Source organism: Macrosteles quadrilineatus, unplaced genomic scaffold (assembly GCF_028750875.1).
Source record: "Macrosteles quadrilineatus isolate MER2022 unplaced genomic scaffold, UCM_ALF_1.0 Scaffold_1__1_contigs__length_201487025, whole genome shotgun sequence".
Classification (NCBI taxonomy): Eukaryota; Metazoa; Arthropoda; class Insecta; order Hemiptera; family Cicadellidae; genus Macrosteles; species Macrosteles quadrilineatus.
The window spans coordinates 187,312,107-187,331,986 of NW_026542594.1; the positions used below are offsets into that span (position 1 = coordinate 187,312,107).

Here is a 19,880-nt window from a genome sequence, read left to right on the forward strand (position 1 = left end):
TCCGTATTTGCGAGTACATTTATATTTCCTTTATCAACGGATAGCTCTCTGATGATAAAGTGAGCATCGTAATTGGATAAATTGTGGAGATAAATGTTGATAGTGTCCTGTTCCTTGTGGCGGATATTACAGGAACGGTGTGCTGCTCCTCTGTAAGTATAGGGAGGAGAGTGTTCGTGATCTCTAACACGGGGGTCGAGTATTGTGAATTCTCGCTTGCATATGTAGCATACTGTTTGCTCGCGGAAAGAATCCTCTTCCACCTGTGTTAACCGTGGAGGGTCATTCGGCAGACGTTGTCCATACACTATATCGCCAATCTTCTGTACGTCATCCCGTATCGATTTGATAAAGTGCTGGGCGGCGTCTTCACCTCTGTACAGACGCAATTTGGAGAACGTCAAAGCTGTATGGTCATTGTCATCAGTATCACCTTCACTTACATTTCTATTATCATCTCGAATGTAATAGGCGTATGCATATGGTACATGGACATTTCTGGCATTGTGCATTTCACCAGGTCGGTCTCGGCGTGCTCCTCTTGCTAATGCGGGATCCCATGCTGGCGGTGGAACAGTTGGTGGAGGATCAATTGTTTGTTCAGGCTCAAGAGGTACGAGTGCGCATTCAAAGTCAGCGTAAATGGTGAATCGACTTCGTTGAGTGCGTTCAAAATTTTTAAAATGTATTGTTTTGTCTTCCGCAAGATCAGTTCTTAACGGAGCATTGTTAAAACAATATCGCTGATGCTCCAAAAGACGTTCCTCTCCTCTAAGACCTAACTTCGTTGGCTGGTTATCGAAGTGTGCAAAACAGCGCTTACATATGTAAAGGCGATGTCTATCTGGTCTCAGCTGGGAAGAAACCAATCTCGTAAAGCTCTTGATCCAAACGTAGTGGGTGGTGACGTCATTTGTTATAAGGAGTAGGTCAAAATGATTGGCTAATTCACGATCTGCGACACGAAGAGGGTAGACAATGTGTTTGTCCGGGTCCGTGAAACGTTTCTTTTTCTTCTTGTCCAGACCATACACATTAACACTAACGCCTTGGTTATTGCGCTCAAACGTGCGGATTTGGTTAAGACTTACAGGGAAAATTAAGTCATTAAAGTTTAAATTTGCTCTTTCTCTAATTTCTGCTGTGAACATGTTAGGTGTTAGTTGACATTGACGATTAACAAAATATTTGGAGAGTATTGAATATTCAAAACAACGTTCATCCGCATCGTTTAGCACATTAACCGTTGCTTTTTTAATGGCGATATCATGCGGCAGTTGAATGAAAGAACTACCTTTGAGTGGGCTATAGACATTTACACGGATTTGCATGTCTAAAACCCTGACAAAGCTCCAGCCAGATCCTTTCATTTCACATGTTTCCTTTTCTAGTAATACATTTTGAATAAACTCTTGCACTAATTCGTCAATGTGAGACGATTGAAAAAAAGGTACATTTTTAGTTTTGAAAGCTCGCCTGCATGTATCACCATGAACATTTACAAATTCACATTCTACAAATATATTACACTTAATGGCATGAGTGTGATTTAATATAGTCCGCATGAGTGTGATTACCTTATCTCGAATGTCATTGAGGAACTCCAGCAGTGAGACGGTGTTTTCGGCAGGCTCGGATAAACAATAGGTTTTAAGCCGACCTTTGAACGCCGTCTCAATTTCCTCGAACCCTTGTGGAGCCAAATTGTCAGGAATCTCGACCTGGTCATTAGTATCATCCTCGTCACTAGTCGACTGAGGTGATGACAGGTTGATGGATGGTGGGGCGGGTGAGGGCTCTGGCTGATTGATTGGTATCTCAGATCCGTTACCCCTGCAGCTGAAACGAGTGTGCTTGTGTAACTTATTCTTCCTGGTGAATGTTTTCCCGCAACCGTCACATGTATATCCTATATAAAACAGAAAAAAATCGGTGTGATTAGCACGTAAACTTAAACAAGATCATAAAAGTTTATCTCAATTTATTTAATTGCATATAGTAGTTTTAAATTTCAGAGTTGTTATTTCAGCGATCGAATGTCCATTGTTTGCAATAAAAATAATTTTCGTAAATTATATAATAAATATTTTGATTTTGTTTTAACGATTAAACCTAACTAACTACAACCGAACATGGCTCGGCCCCACTGAAGTTTCTAGTAAACAGAAGAGAATAGTATACTAACTCTTAATGAAAAATTGATTTTTACTTTAAACAAAAGAGTGTAATGACAAAAAATATACTATATTGTTTTTTTTTTTTTTGTAGGCCTAGTACAAGGAAAGTGACAAAAAGATATCTCATATTTTGACTGTGAAATAGTAAAATTTGTTGGTATTGAAATAAAATGAATGAATAAATTATAATTTACTACTACTAGTACTTCAACAATAGAGTTCAAAGATAATTCTATACTCTATTGTCATGATACTAAATGTTATAAATCGAATTATCTTTAATTAAAACAATTGTATAGTTGATTGGTAAATATATCATTTAAAACGTACCTATAAGGCGAGATACAGCGGGTTGAGCTATCATCGGACAATCTGGGGCAGACGATGGTCCAGGTCTCGGAATGTAGTCGGGAGCGCTGGATGGTACAAGTCGATTACTTGCGGTAGTAATAGCATTGTTCTGTCTAAATGCGGGATTCTCAGGTTGTTGTGGTTGTTGGCGATGCACGATTAGCATGTGACGTTTTAAGTCATCGTTGCGCCTAAATGTTGTCCCGCAGATAGAGCAGGCTTCAGGTGTACCGCCATGAGTGACTCTGGTATGGCGCATCATATTGTTCTTCCGCGTGAATACCTTGTCGCAGAGGGCACAAGTGAAACTACGTCGTACAGTGTTATTATTCATGATCTGAAAACCGAAACAAATACTTTTAATATACATACTAAACACCTTTGATGAAATATTTTAATTTTTTTCAAGCAAGAAAAATATTTTTAATATCATACATTTTAGTTAATTGATCTTATTAGTTTTCTACGTTCACTATTTGCTACGATCAGAGCACTTCTGTTTAGTCAATTTCTTTTTGTAATATTGTTGATTTATAGTACTATTACAACTATTTATATTAATTAAAATCTAAACTTATTAATCCAAGTATGATATTAAGTTCACGATAGATTGGATTTATTTTCGTAATATTGTTACTTTATAGTATTACTACCATTATATATATATATATATATATATATATATATATATATATATATATATATATATATAAATTAAATCCAAACTTTTTAATCCAAGTGTGATATTAAGTTATATATTTATCTCTTTTTCTTCCTAGTAAATTTAATTACCTGGAGTAATTCTAGTCACTTCTTTTTTACATTTGTTTAAATATGAAATACATAACAATAAATATATAGTACTGTATACATAATGATATGTACTTACATTTTATGATTGAGAGGTTAATCCAAAATCTCGATGCTGCTATGCACCTATCGACTGTAGAAGTGGGTTGGTGATTAGTCCGTCCGCACTACACGAGTAATGGAAGCAGAATGATGTTTTAATATAGGGCTGGGATTTGTTATTTGGAAGGAAGGGGATGAGAGGGGGGTTGATGGGGATGAGGGGGAGGGGATGAGAGCGGAGATCTCTCATCTTGGCGTCATTTCTCGTCCTACACTCCAGCAAACATCACGATGTCCTTTGGAAGTGATATTAATGATGAACAGTTAATCGATGCTTCTATTTCGGCGGAGGCTGAAGACAATGTCATCAATGATATTGGTGAGATGACTCTAATCGAAGCCTGCATCGAGGTTGAAGTACGATGGGAACAATCCTTAATGAAGACAATGAGTATATCACAGTTGATGTCTGCGATGACTGATGTGGCCTTTGAATGGGAATTACGGACATATTGCGACACTCACACGCAGGACACGGTAAGGATAGCGTTGCAGCGATATGTAAACCTGGACGCGGAGATAAGAAGCCGAGGACTCCAATAGCTTTAGTATTAGTAGGATTAAGTTAGATATAATATATTAAATGCTTGACTTCCTGGTTCCTCAATAATGTAAATTAATAAAAAATAAAAAATAAAAAAAAAACAAACAAACAAACAAACTAATAATTAGAACTATTCCATACTGTCTCAGCTTAGCTAAGACAGTGATGTAATAGTGTCTGCGATGAGCCCTCTCTGTTGAGTCCAACGCACCCACGTGTCTAGACGTCATAAATCATATTGAAACATGTGGTGAGGGTGGCGAAGGGAGAGCTTGTCGAGGCTCCCTTTCTATCTTTGTGAGAAGATCACAACACTGGAGGGGATGAGTACCCCCCGCCTGGGATTAGTGTGTGGGAAGCAACATCACGATGATTTCTCAAGATGTAAAGAATAATTACACTTAAAAAATCAAGGAAGGGGTAGGAGTACCCTCTGCCACCTACAACATGTGTATTAATTGGTAATTACACATTATCGAAAAAAAATAATTTTAATTACACATTATCGAAAAAAATAATTTTAATTATATATAAAAATTTTAATAACTCATAAAAAAAAAAAACTAATTGTAAATACTCATTACTCATAAAAAAAAAACTAATTGTAAATACTTATTAAAAAAAAAAAACTAATTGTAATTACTCATTACTGATAAAAAGCTAATTGTAAATACTCATTTAAAAAAAAACTAATTGTAAATACTCATTACAAAAACAAAAAAAAACTCATTGCACGAAAAAAAAAACGCATTACACAAAAAAAACTCATTACAAAAAAAAAAAACTCATTACATAAAAAAAAAAACTAATTGTAATTACTCATTGTAATTGCTAATTACCGGAGCGGATCCGGCCCCCACAGTAGTGCGTAATTACCTCTACTTACAGTGTGTCTGTGAGATTAAATTTTGTGCAAAATGGGTGCTCACCATTTGACCGACTCAATAAAATCAAAATCCACTTTGACATATGACACTTGGTCGACAATCCAGTTGGCCGACATATTATATTAAGTTGTACCATATATGGTTGTAATTACAGGAGACCTACTTACGATTTTTTTGGAAGTTATTATTTCTTGCTAAAAAGACGAACTTACGATACATCTGCAGTTTAAATAAACAATTATCTAAAAAAATAAATAAAAATTAACAACTGCAAGAAATGTTAGTGAGGGCTGCTATTCAAAAGTTATAGCATTGTTGCTATAACTTTGCAGAAACTGTTCAAAGTACCCCGGCCCTATGCAGCGCTATAGGGTCGGTCTATAAAGTGTTAAGTTACATCCTAAATTGAGATGTAGTTCAAAAATTGAACCTTTAGTTTCGTAATATTTAAACTGCAAAAGTCTTATACTTTGTAAACATAACAGTTTACTCCTAGGAGTTTTACGTCTGGGATTTGAAATACGTTTTGCATACAAAATGAGAATAATTTTGTATACTATAAAGAACTTCTTAATCAAGGTGGATTGCGGTTAATCTCTAATGACACAGTTAAAGTCCATTCAAAATCAGTTATATTACGATTATCACGTGGTTTTAAAATGTCATTGTATCTTTAATGGCATAATTGTATAAAATTAAAATGGAAATAATTTGTTCAGTAATAATCTCTTTTCGCAGTATTCCTTTCTAAGTAAGTGGCCTTTATGTCAAACAAGGATTACGATAGTTCACTTGATAAAAAATGTATGTTTGCAGCAAATTTGCCCTCCACAATTAATGGCAAGGTGACTCAATTGATGGGATATCCAACGCTAGAGACAGGTTATCGGATAGAATCGTATAAACTACCAATTTGTACGAACAATTCATCTTCTGCCTGTCCAATGATAACTCGATCACGAATATTGAATACCAACATAGAGTCAACCGACATCGATGTTGGTACAATTAGGTTGTGTTGTAACCATGTTATATTTGACCGAAATATGGTTATAAATTGTAACGATGTTAAATCATTGATACACCGGTCTGCTCAATTAAGTGAGGGGCTTTTGAATTCTACAAGGGTTTCCGTTCATAATTTATTATTATAAAATAAATATGACCCATGTGGTATGAATTAATACAAATATAAATTAAACGGACTATTGTGCTGTAGTATGAGTTATAACAGTAGAAAACTGAGTAAACCGATGAATACAATAAATAATCCTTGTAAGGCTATTGAAAATGTAGAAATAAGCACCTAAGGACATTCAAGTAGACTAATATGCTGTATAATAAAACGAAGCTTCAAATGACCTTACGAAATTGCATAAGAAATTAAGCTATATATTTTAAGAGGTGAATAATTTCCGTAGGATATGCCATAGTAGTTATTCCAAAATTATTATCAGTCAATCAACTACTAGGCATTTATGTGGAGTATTACTAATTGAATGATTTACCCCACAGATACCTTTAAACATTCAAGTGTAGTAGTTAGATCGTACGAGTAATAAGGCTTGTATTGTAGATTGCATTGCATGGCAGTGGGAGAGTCGGTGTGGGGTGACGTCAGTGATGAGATCATTGAAAGGAGTTCCGGGGAATAACTACACCTAATAGTCATATACTGCACTCATGCTCATGCTGAACTCATAGCTGTATACTGCACTCATGTTCATATTGATACTCATTGTTGTATACTGCACTCATGCTCAAACTGAACTCATAGTGAGATACTGCACTCATGATCATACTGAAACCCATAGCTGTATACTGCACTCATGCTCACACTGATACTCATAGTTGTATACTGCACTCATGATCATGCTGAAACTCAAAGCGTATACTGCACTCATCCTCATATTGAAACCCATTCATGTATAGGTACTGATTTCATGCTCATACTCGTAGTATTATACTGCACTCCACACTGAAACTTACACTCATGATGACACTCATACTGCAGCTTATGCTTATATTTTTCTGAAACTCGTAATTAAACTTCTATTCAAACCCATACTCAAAATAACACTCACACCTAATGCAACATTCATTTATACTCACACGTATTATCAATTCGCCTTGTTTAAAGACAACTTTCTAGTATCAAAAACTAAAAAAATGTTGTCAAACACAACCTTTAACCTCTAGGTTTCGGTCTACAACAGCTGAAAGCACAATGATTTTTCAGGATACCCGATAATAAAATGTCCAAGTTTATTGTGAGATGGGACATGTATGAGTAACATGAATGACGAGACCGATGTACCCACTCGTCCACACCCACTGGTGTGACGTCATATTGTACCAACATCTACTACGTCACTGGAACTGCGAACTTGCAACTTTGTAGCTTTGGTAGCTTTGGTTTCTGGTTTGCGGTCGAGACGGAATCGCTGCTATTGATAGACGTTACGCCGTAGCCTACTTTGGGAGCTTCGCGATCACTGAATATGTATAATACAAGTATTGTATTCCTGTCTACTCTTATGAACGTAACTGTAGAGGTTGAAGAAATTTTTTTTGTTTATGATATTTACCAAAATTTTAAAGTTTAAGCCTTAAAGAATAGAAAAAAATATTTTTGGTCATTTTAGCGAATTTCCCCTATAGGGAATAAGCTATTACCGTAGTACTCATGGTAAGACCTGGACCCGGGACCGATTTACTTTTTCGTTTTGAGGTCCCTAGAGACCAAAAACACCATCCGTTCAAATTCATCCGATTTTGATGAAATTTGGTACAAACGTGTAAACCTACGTTTATTCGAACGAGTTCGCGAACCAGCATGATCGGACTATGGGAACAGGGGTTTATGGGGGGTTTTATGGGGTAAAAATTGGTTTTTCGCATTTTTTTACCCTAAAAACTTAAAATTTAGCAATTTCTTTCCAAACCATTTTGTAGAGTTTAAAAAAACAAATAATTCAGTATATTGAAGCGTTAATATGCGCCTAATGGTTACGGAGAAAATTCCAAAAATCTAAAATTCTAATTTAAAATTCCCATGTCATTCTTATGGAGAATAAGTAAACTGTTGTAGTTTGTTTTTGAACATATTTTGATCAAATTTGGAAAATGCATTAATTTCATACTAAACTATTACATTTCCCCCCTGTTGCAGCAAACCTTAAGTACTCGTTAAACGAATGTTATTTAAATAGGGAATAAATGTGATATTTTTAAGGAGACATTTTAGTGTATCCTATCAGGCAAATGGAAATTCGCTGCAGGTTTGCTGCGGCGGGGGTATTTCGTTTTAAAGACTGGTTACTACAACTTAAAACTTATACCCAAACAATACATGTATAAACTATGAATATATCTTGTCATCGCCGTGATACATCTATATTTTTATAATTGTGTCATTTACTTTGGTTATTAAAACGTACGATGTATTGTTTATGTAATTAAGCCACCTGAATTACGTTCTTCATCAACCTAACGTTGAAATGTTCTTGGAAATATTAATCTAACTTATATTAACAAATACTGTTTGTTACAGCAAAACAGATTTAATTTACCCATAATGCATAGCACATTATTTGCATGTTTTACTTCAGTATTCAATTAAAAGCGTCATTTATCATTTTACTACGAAATACACCAACATAAACAAATTGGACTTTCAAGCGAGCACAGAATCTTTAGTTAACCAATGTAAACTACCCCAAGTTGATTTAGGTTGCAATTGCGTCAGTGAGGGAAAATCGATTTAGTGTCAGTGACTTCAACGCTAGGGGGCGGACGCGGGAGCTTCCATTGTACTGCGATCAATGACTTTAATTTAACGATTTTTTGTTAATTATTTCTCGATAATGTTGTACATATTTCTAGGTCATTAGGTATTACGCCATCCCCCAAATGGAAAATGTAATGTGGCCTATACTCAAATGTCTAAAGTCATTCAAATAAATGTTAGTATCTGCATCTACGGAGCTACAAATAAAAGAAACATGGATAGACTTTTGATAATACTAAAACAAGCATTAGACTCGTATCAGATATTAAATGGAGAGACACTCTCAATGGGGAATTGAAACATTTTAGATGTGAAATAAAGTGTTGGCAAAATTTCACAAATTTACGTCTATTAGAAGAATGTCACTCGTACCTACAATTAATACTAGAAATGGGGTTATTCTATCATCCAATATTCTATTATCTATTATCTACCTAATTACGTTAAGAAAGGATGAAATAAAAAACAACAGTTGAAGTGCCAATAATAATTAATTGTCATAAACTACATTATCATACATCAGACGAATATATATATTAAATTAATGTGTTTTATATATAGTCTTAGACGCCTTTAAAATACAGAACTTCTGATTTCGTACTGTGGTTATTATGCTTAGATAAGGACAACATGATATGTTAGTGTCCCTTTCAAGTCTTCCCCATAAGAGAGATTTTTCAATGCAACACTTCAATATTATTGTTTTAGAATACCTGCTATACGATATAAGTGGTGTTCCTAATCGTCTCTTAACCCAATGTCATCATGAAAGAGGTTAATTTGGACTCTATTGTATTAGTTTCGATTTTCATTCGTAAAAAGGCAATCAGGTAAAGTTTAATTGCTTAACATTTCATCTTGTAAAGCCCTGCTCAATAGGATGGTTAAAAACTTTGTTAGAAAACGTTAAAGCTTTTTCTATGGGTAAATGATATTCCCCCTTCACGGAGGAATTCTAAGGGCGTTTGTGTTCAAAGAAATTCAAGACAAGTTTTATTTTTGCGCATGAATCTAATACAAGTCGTCACATTTAAGTCTGTGAATGTCATTAACTCAAGATACCCCCTGACGTCTCAGGGTAGAAGTTAATGGAAAATTCTAATAACTCAACATCGACAAACCCCCCCCCCTCATCCTACTACACCTACGCTGCAGTCCCACATACATTTGAGATTAATGTTCCATGAGGCGAACAAATATACGGCCAATTTATACAATCTATTGTACTTGTCGTACCGAAATACTTTAGAGCCAGTGTTTGGGTTAATTTGATGTTACAGCCAGTAGTTATTGAACGATAATTTTTACTGAGCTATTTTGTCGGTGAGATTATATTGTGCTGCCCATGGGAGTTTTTGAAAGCAAAGATTGATGTTGAATCAATGAGAATACAGCTTTTCTTGCCACCATCTCTGTCAGCCAGGATCACTCATAAAATTCCCTATGACGTCAGCTGGGCCCAGTTACGATTGATTGAAAAGACTTTAAGGTTCAGATGCATTCGAGCAGAGGTAGTTGCAATAAACGTTTCAAATGCGGTTAAACACTTGAATGTCAGAGAAGAGGTACTGAGTGAGCCTTAGAGCGATAATTTCCCTACACATAGGTACATTCTGTAGGTTTATCGCTCATTTTAGCTATAATTGACATAGAAACTCTACGTTATCTGTGTCACCGGTAAGGTGTATTTATTTCTGTCTGGTAGACTACAGACCCCGAAGCTATGTGTCCACATGTCCAGAGACACTTGATATAGTCTTGTCCCGTTCGTTGTAACGGTGCAATTAACGGGGCTGTGTCTGTGATCGACTCGCACTTCCGTTTCCGTCCGTGTTCTTGTATCCTGGTTACCTTATGAAGAACGTATAGATAGAATTAATTGTGAGTGAAACTACGTACTATGGTCAGTGAATGGACTGTCTACAAAAGTGTATCGAGGGCTAAACGTTAATTATTCAATTTTTTAAAGCGGTTATGTCCTATTCCGCCCGAGTTTTATTTCGCCCGTAACCTAATTAGTCCTAGTTCGCCCACGGTCCCAGATTCACCCTTATAATCATCAGCTCTACCTGCGTCAGGAGTCCTATTCCATCCACGGAGGACCCCACCCACCCCCAACTATGTAAAAGCCCTCCCCCACCCATCACCCGGTTATCCACCTTCGACTACACGGTTATTTAAGCTTAAAATATTTGTTTGACAAATCAAGCGAATTTCCTTTATAGTATTAATGTAAAGTTTTAACACAAAGATATCTGTAAAATATTTATAAAATTTATAAAATTTACTGTCCATGTACTGTTAAGTTACTGTATGTTTGTCTCCCTATCCAAAATGTGCAAATAAGCAATTTAATTACCTATTTAAAATATTGCGCTTAACGTCAAAAAGAAACATATGATAACACTGCAATCCAAGACATGGCCAAACAAAGGCCACTATTTATAGTTAGCTGCTTCTAGTGTTAAATAGGTACCCAACTGCACACCTTTGAGTTTTCTTTATTATACAATGTAAATATATTTCGCCTATTGGGTTTGATGATGATTGGAGTGTCGAATCGAACTCAATCACCATCAACCACCATTTGACTTCTTTTGTGTATATTTATCGTCTGGCGAGATAACAGTATAAGAGCACAAATATATGTTTTTAAGTGTTATTAGACGTATTATTTTTTTACTTTTCGTATACAATGTATAATACTGTAGTTGTTTACGCAAGGAATACGTTAAGATAGTGTCGTTTACTCCATTTACGCGAGTTGCAACCCACCATGGGGTGACCCACTACTTTACCTACGACAATATTTTGTCGTAACGTTAATTATACGGTATATATAATATACCGTCATACCGGGAATAATTAACGTCATGTTTTAATCATATTGTATCTGGTCATGAATAACCAGATGTGTTGTACTATAAACTAATACCTACGACTGTTTTTAAGCTAGCCATTTCAGTGCAGTTCTTAGAATTGGAAAGATTGGCTCGTTGCATCACTGTCAGTCCATAACCTCTCTTAGGAGTTATGCATAGTGATATATGTAATTAAGATATTGTCGTAGGTAAAGTAGTGTATGCAACTCGCGTAAATGGAGCAAACGACACTATCTTAACGTATTCCTTGCGTAAACAACTACAGTATTATACATTGTATACGAAAAGTAAAAAATAATACGTCTAATAACACTTAAAACATATATTTGTGCTCTTATTATTATCTCGCCAGACGATAAATATACACAAAAGAAGTCAAATGGTGATTGATGGTGATTGAGTTCGATTCGACACTCCAATCATCATCAAACCCAATAGGCGAAATATATTTACATTGTATAATAAAGAAAACTCAAAGGTGTGCAGTTGGGTACCTATTTAACACTAGAAGCAGCTAACTATAAATAGTGGCCTTTGTTTGGCCATGTCTTGGATTGCAGTGTTATCATATGTTTCTTTTTGACGTTAAGCGCAATATTTTAAATAGGTAATTAAATTGCTTATTTGCACATTTTGGATAGGGAGACAAACATACAGTAACTTAACAGTACATGGACAGTAAATTTTATAAATATTTTACAGATATCTTTGTGTTAAAACTTTACATTAATACTATAAAGGAAATTCGCTTGATTTGTCAAACAAATATTTTAAGCTTAAATAACCGTGTAGTCGAAGGTGGATAACCGGGTGATGGGTAGGGGAGGGCTTTTACATAGTTGGGGGTGGGTGGGGTCCTCCGTGGATGGAATAGGACTCCTGACGCAGGTAGAGCTGATGATTATAAGGGTGAATCTGGGACCGTGGGCGAACTAGGACTAATTAGGTTACGGGCGAAATAAAACTCGTGCGGAATAGGACTACACGCTGTAAAGCGATGCATTATTCTGAAGCGTATTTTAAGCAGAATAAATGAAGGGTGAGTGCATGATGGAGTGAGATGATCTGTGTAGCTTTGTGACTAAGACCAGTGTAGCTCTCCAAACTTCGAAACAAGAACACAATTTTTTAACATTTCAAAAAATCCTCAACGCAATATTCAATGTTATAGTTGTATAATACGCCGTACAGCTCAGCCTTGGCTAGCTGTGTTCAAATTACACATTCTTAAATAAGCTCAATTACTCATTAAACACGTCACAATTTCCAATTCACGAGAATCGGAAGGAGTCGCCGGTTGTTTGTAAACACCAGTCATCGTCCACGGTAGGCGGACTGGTCTGTAACGTAGTAGGCAGGCACGAGTGGGCCCGGCACATTACGTAAGTTACCGCGCCTGCCTTATATGCAAAGCCGTATTTGGCCGGCCTTCTGACGTACAAAATGCCGCATTGTCATGCAAAAGCACTTCGGTGTTCCACACGAAAAGTCTGAACAGACACCTCTGTGGTTCTAGGTGCGACTACTCTGGACCCCCAGAATTGTCTACAACATTGAATGATCGGAGTCGTATTCGTGCTTTTTTGTATTATGATTGATCCAAATAACATAACCCTTTTCTTTACGGATATTAGAACAGTTAGGGGTATGGATCATAAACTCAAACAAATGACGACACTGGCCCGAATGCAAAACGATAATCGTACGGTTTTACATTTTGGCTGTCAAATTATATTTTCATTTTAGTAATGCATTTTATTTGTCTGGGGCAATAACGTAAATTGTTTATGTCCATGATACATAGCGTTATCGGTTCTGAAGTGGGGGCTATTCCTATTCTTAAATTTCCGATTATGAACCGATTGGATTATTAGTAATGACATAAAGAGTGGCGGCGAGTGACCATTACAAATAGGAGAGGAAACCATCTGGAAGGCATATAGTTTGTCATGAACAAACATTACAGCTTTTTTTATCAATAGTACAGTCAATATTACTATCAATATTACATACCTTTAAGTGAGGCCGTCTGCTCAGCCCTCCCCTAATTTCCATCACTAATTCATAAGGGTCGACTTTAGAAATTTGCCTTTAGAAAAAGACCTTTATGACCGCTGTCTTGCCTAAACTCCATACAATTTCTTTTGCGAAGAAACATTGTAAAATATTATTAGCCATGCATTTTTCCGTTTCAGCCAACAACCATAAATGGAAACATCCATAAAACGAATTACCAATTCTTTGCTGTTTCCAAGACATATGGCACAAAGTGTACAATTTGTGCCAATTGATGTGTGTTAGCAGTAACGCTCTATGCCAAATGTCCGTACAATCGAGATATCACATTACATTACGCTCTGTGCGGATTGTTTTGGCGGGAGTGCTCGTGGCGGTGCGTGCGTGAGCCATGTGGCACGCTTCCAACAAGGTCAGCTCGCTTTGCTATTGGTTGACAGTTTAGACTTGTTATATATTACGTATACCATAACCACTTATAAATGTATACTTCAGAAACCAAAATTATAATTTAAAACGGTTTTTTGCGATGTAATGATTGGTGATACAGACACGAGTTTTCAGTGCTATCCAAACACAGCTAAGTATGTAGGTTTTTATGTTTGGATCTCACATTTGGCAATAAGTCAATTTGAATAAAATCTCTTTAAAAATCTATGAAATAGGCCTAATATACTGGAGGAACGATTAGGGGGCTCCATGTAATGTTATTATAGGCACAATAAAAAAAAAATGCTTACTAAAACAGCTTTTCACTGAAAACAATAATCTTCCAAAATAAACTTGGTTTAAAAGGCCAATCCATACCAGTTACCTATCTTACTCCCAAGAGCCTTGACATTCATCCCAACTATACGATTTTAATATGGTTTTTATATCATAACTTGTTATGTATACACTATGTATTATGTATCAAATAATTTTCACAGATTGACTAAATTATTGCACATATAAACACTATATTATTAGTGTGTCTTGAATCAAAATAAACACGTTTTTAAATTTTTTATATCTGAAAGCCATTATAAAGTTTACAATTACCACTTCATGACGAAAGTAAGAACCAAGGGGTTTAAAATGATTGGTTATGTTACAATCACATGTACCATTAATTTATTATGTAACAATCACCTGTACCTATTATTTACAGCAGTAAAATCAACAAAAACCCCCGAACTACAAAGTAACAACACTCAACACTCAAGCTATAACAAGGATAAACAAATGTTGATCACTAATTGATGTCTTCTGAACAGGAATCACATTCATCTGAGCTCTCTGCTTCTGTAACAACACTGAAATTGAATGTGTGCGATTTTGTGCTCGGTTTGATAGAGGTCAAAATCCCATAGGCCTTCTCCAGCTGAGCAACGATGGTTAGAAGTTCCTTGCGCTTCTCCACGAAGTCCTCCGACTCCATCATCAGGATGTCAGTGCTGCCGTTGTACAACCGAGTAATCAACTCGCTGTGGAGACGCTCGACCACAAAGTTGACAATTGAATAAATGATGATCTTCGGAACTGTGTCTTGCACGGTCATCTGCACGATAGAAAAATAACTTTTAATAAGTTTTTGGATTAGTCGATAATCCCGATTTTCTTTCGAGATTTCTTCTCTTTTCTTACTACTTTCCGAGGTTTCTGTAAGACTTTTCTCCGAGAGTTTCACCGTGGGTTTGCGTGCGATGCAGTTCTCTTCTTCAAAAAGTATTGACTCTTTTTCACTCACACGGTTAGTGATAAAGTGCGGATGTCTTGTGTTTATGTAGGCCAACTGGACGTCTATGAAGCTGTCTACCATTTTATTAGCGATGGGAAGTCGGCTGCGGAGAAGTTCGGTGACGACACGGATGACTTCTTTTTGCAGTGTTGGGTATCTCTCGAGTCCGATCAAGGGATCATATGCGCAAGTCTGCACGATTCTACTGAGCTCTTCATTGACAAGGTCGACACATCTAAGACAAGGTGGGCGAAAACGTTGGATCTGTCGCTTGACTAAAAGCTCGAACGCCACCTCAGGAACAAACAACCCGGGACTCGCACCTGATGCATTCTGGGTAGCGGTCAAGATGGCTCCTTTAGACAACCCAGATAGTGCGTCTATCGTCCGCAGCGCTTTGGCGAGACTCTCTTGAAACACGTAATTGATTCTTGCCCCTCCAGACAGCTCAGTGGTCTGAATGTTCTCCGTGTCACCTTTGATGATGGAACAATACGTTTTTGAAAATTTCGACATGATGTCAATCAACAACGAAGGCTTGTCCAAACTCACATCCCCCAAAGCTCTGAGTTCTTCTTGTTTCTTTGACAACTTTTCTTTGACGTTCTCTTTTAGATTTGGCAAACAACTTTTTATGTGTTCAGTTAATATTTTCTGAACAGACTTCGTTAAGTACGGTATTCCTTGTGTGCGTGCAATCGATTTGTAATGTTTGTGGAAAAAATCTGCTTCTTCTTTCAACGCCTTTTTCATAGATTTGTTCTCCATTATGTCTCGTTGTGATCGGTTGACGACGCCGATTATGCCCAGTTTGACCGGTATGATCTTCCCAGACAGGATGTCCCATGCGTCTGTGCCTAAGTCCATGAGGTCGAGCTTGGTGATGACCGCCAGAGTCCTCTCACCTTCAGGATCCACGTCACGAGCCAACGCTAGACTCTCGCTCGTCGTCAGGTCCGCATTTGCTGGAGTCACTGCTAGGATGATACTATTTGGGTTCCTAATGTATTCAAGCACCATGTCCCTGGTTTGTTTTTCAATATCTTCTGGTTGGTCACCGACAGGTATTTTCGTCAACCCGGGAAGATCTACCAATGTGAGATTTAAATAGGAGTTTGAGTAAACTTTTAGTGTGATTGGAACATGACAGATCCCTTTATTGCTACCGGCGAGCTTCACAGTCTGCTCTTGTATTTCTTTAGAAATCAGGTCGAAGTCTGTGAAGACTTTCGTCTGGTCGTGTTGGAAGATGGCGTATTCCTCAACGACATCATTGGACGAGTGGACAAGCTGCAGGACAAGAGGACATCTAGTCACTACACCGACACCTCTGGGTAGGAAGGACTTTCCCACTAGATGTTCCAGGACGGAGCTCTTCCCTGCACTCTGAGAGCCTACCACGACCACCTGCGGCAGGTCGACGACTTGACCACTGACCAGAAACACGTCCTGTAGCTGGTTCACGATCTCCACTAGTTCGTTCATTCTGACTACTTCAAATTAGTTTTAATATAAAATAAAAAAAGCTACAAGCTAGGCCTATCTCTTACAAACACAGAACCGTGATCTTAACAGATATAGTGTTATACTCAACAATAAGGTGCCATGTGTTCGTAGTTTCTGTTTTATCCAAGACGTGCATATCAATACAATCACTACTACAATGGTTTAATTTCACAGGTCATAAAAGCTTCCAGTTTTATGGGTTATTGTTACTATTGTTAGATGTTTACGGACCTTACGACATTTAAAACTCGTGACATCTTTAGGTCGATTTGATTTAGCACAATGCAAATAATAAATTCTTTTATTTCCTTCAAGTTAAATTAGAATCGTAATTGAGTTTTATAATTTACCTAGACAGTAAAATCTGTTTCACTTATTTTCAAAGATGCTTTGTAACATCGAGTTTTGAATACCTATGGTATGATCATGATTTATTTCCTACGAAATACAACACTGCGAATCCTTTCATAGTAAGTATTAAATTAATGGATTAGATTTTTTTACGTTTAATAAAAATCTTCTATACCCCTGCTTCGCAATGGGAGTACACGAAAGAGAGAATGCTGTTCTTTAGATCCTCTGTACGATAGTTTACGTACATCACTTTACACTACATTTACTTTAGAAACAAAAACCCACTTATATTTCTGATTAGTCTAATAAAATTATTTTCCTTAAATTCAGATAAGGGGGTTCAAATTCTCTAGGCAACCAAGTACAGTACATAGCGCTGATGCGTGTTTAAAAATATGTAGTAGGCCCTGCTTTATTTTTTTTTAATAAACTTATTCAAAAGTATAGATCTACTAACTTCTAAACACCCACTTATATTTGAAGACAATAGTTCCAAAAATCTAACAATATACCGTAGCATAAAATAAATTACGTGATATATTTGATAGGTACAGTAAAAAAGCCAATTCCTGAACCTTGGTCCTTGGGCTCAGAAGAAACTGAATCCTGTATAGCTTATTATATACGCTTTAATGAAACTATAAGAAAAATTCCATAACACTTTTACTACCTTTCATTAACTAATAACCCTCTTACTAAAGAAACATACACACATTTTCACAATGTAAATCAAGCATCATCAAAAATCCTTCCAAGTAACATAGTGTAAACTTTAAATCATGTAGGGCCTATTTGGAAATTGGTCTGTGGGGCTGAGCCCTTTGGGAACTCGTTCATCCCAATACTTTTAGGCAAAACTACAAGCATTAAGCTTAATTTTGATTTGTCATTTGCCTATATTAGGCCTATTATTTGGTCATTGGCCTTAAACCGTTTACCTAAAATTTGATTGCATCTCTTAAATAATAAAATAGATACTTAGTAACTCCAAGAGGAGAACTATTTACAGAGCTATAACAGAAATTGATTTACATTATGTCTCTTTAGGTTTTCCAACCTACTGGCCAACTGAACGAAACACCGGACCTTTGGACATTATTGCCATTGAACTACACGGATATTGAATCTACACTCGATCTCTCTTCAGACCACTTCATATAATCATGATTTACAGTAGTAGTGTATGCTTAAAAGGGAAAAAATCCGTCGTTGTAGAATAACAATACAGGCACTAAATCATGCAGCTCAGAATTTAATGCTGTTTAGTAGAACTGAAAAATATATGGTTTGACGATTTACAAAAAATCTAACCCCACCCGAATACATTGGAAGGCTACTAAATATTACAAACGTTCAGTTTAACATCTACTGTACCTCCAATTCTGAAACTTGATGGGTCCTGGCCTAAACATCCTGTATATAACGCAAGATTTTTGCAGATTACTTTTCTGATGTATTCGAGCATATTCTTCCGAATCCACCAAAAGACGAAGGTGAAATTCACGATTTTTTGGATACACCGAATCAGCTACCTATCTCTACTTTGTATGGTTGCCATTTCATCGAAAAGTATTAAAGTATTAAAGTACTGTACTTATCAACTCTTGCACTTCTTCAGAGGTTTCAAGAATAGTTTAAAAAAAAATTAGGCCCATGAAAAGTTCTTGATTCGTTCTCATCATTGGTAAAATTGAGAGAACTGCCCCAAAAAGGTCTTCTGTTGTAGAAAATTATTTTAATGAAGTGTTACGATTGCAATATTTTCTCGTTCAACTGAAAATTGCACAAAATATTAGTTACCCCGAAACCAGGCAAACCACCTATTGACGCATCTTCTTACAGACCAATAAGCTTGCTTTCTAAAGTAACAAAATTGTTTTAAAAGGTAATACTCAAAAGGTTTTATCTACCTTCACTGTAGATGAATTAAATTTAATACCCGATCATCAGTTCGGCTTCACAAACACCATTCTACCATTCAACAAACTCACAAATTAGTGCATATTACAAATTAAAAAAAATACTGTTTTGCAGCACTTTTGGACGAAAACTAGGCTAACAGGTTGTTGGCAAAGTGTGGCATGTTGGACTTCTGTTTAAACTCAAAACAACTCTCCCTCATGCTTTGTAATACCTTCTGAAATCATATTTGACCAATCGATAACAAATTCAAAAATTCTTTGTCTGAACTGAATTTATTGAAATAGATTTTATTGAAAATCAATTCAGGCTAATAGAAAATAGCTTAGTTTGCAGGTTTGCTGTGGCGGAGTTATTTTATAATTAATCATTTTGTAACAGATAAAATATTTTGTTTTTTTAACTTAGATTTCGTGAGCAAAGCCATGACGGGTTTCGCTAAATTAATTATACTAGTGTACATGTTGCTCGAAATCGAGCAATTTCAAATAAGTACAGGAGTTGAGGGTCTACAAATAAACAAATTACTTGTTTAAAAACTAATTACAGTCATAATTTCCGATGATTTTAAAAGTCAACTTAAAGATTATTAACTGATAAAAATACTCACAATTTACATAACAGTCCTATTCCAGTTTAAAGGGTTAATGTTTAACTATCAAGCTGTCCATGGACGGGAAAAGGTAAGCTTACAATTTAAGTCAACGTAAAAAGGCTGTCAGCTTTTATAATGTACCATACCTAAGTTATTTAGCCAATTTGTAGGTGTAGGGTGTAGGCTACTTTAAACTCTACAGAACAGAGTAAGGCAAAAACTGGCA

General features: G+C 36.2%; 2 protein-coding genes across 2 annotated transcripts in view; both read right to left on the reverse strand.

The window, feature by feature from the left end:
• Window positions 1–19,880, reverse strand: part of LOC128992078 (uncharacterized) — a 53,157-nt gene that overhangs the window by 23,671 nt on the left and 9,606 nt on the right. The window lies entirely within an intron of this gene.
• Window positions 14,676–16,764, reverse strand: LOC128992064 (dynamin-1-like protein). The gene has a single exon (XM_054415456.1). The coding sequence runs from the start codon at window positions 16,762–16,764 to the stop codon at window positions 14,794–14,796; it is 1,971 nt and encodes a 656-aa protein (XP_054271431.1). The 3' UTR covers window positions 14,676–14,793.

What these genes read in the sequence shown, in the direction of transcription:
- LOC128992064 (XM_054415456.1), bottom strand. Translation starts at nt 16,764, where the DNA reads ATGAACGAACTAGTGGAGATCGTGAACCAGCTACAGGACGTGTTTCTG.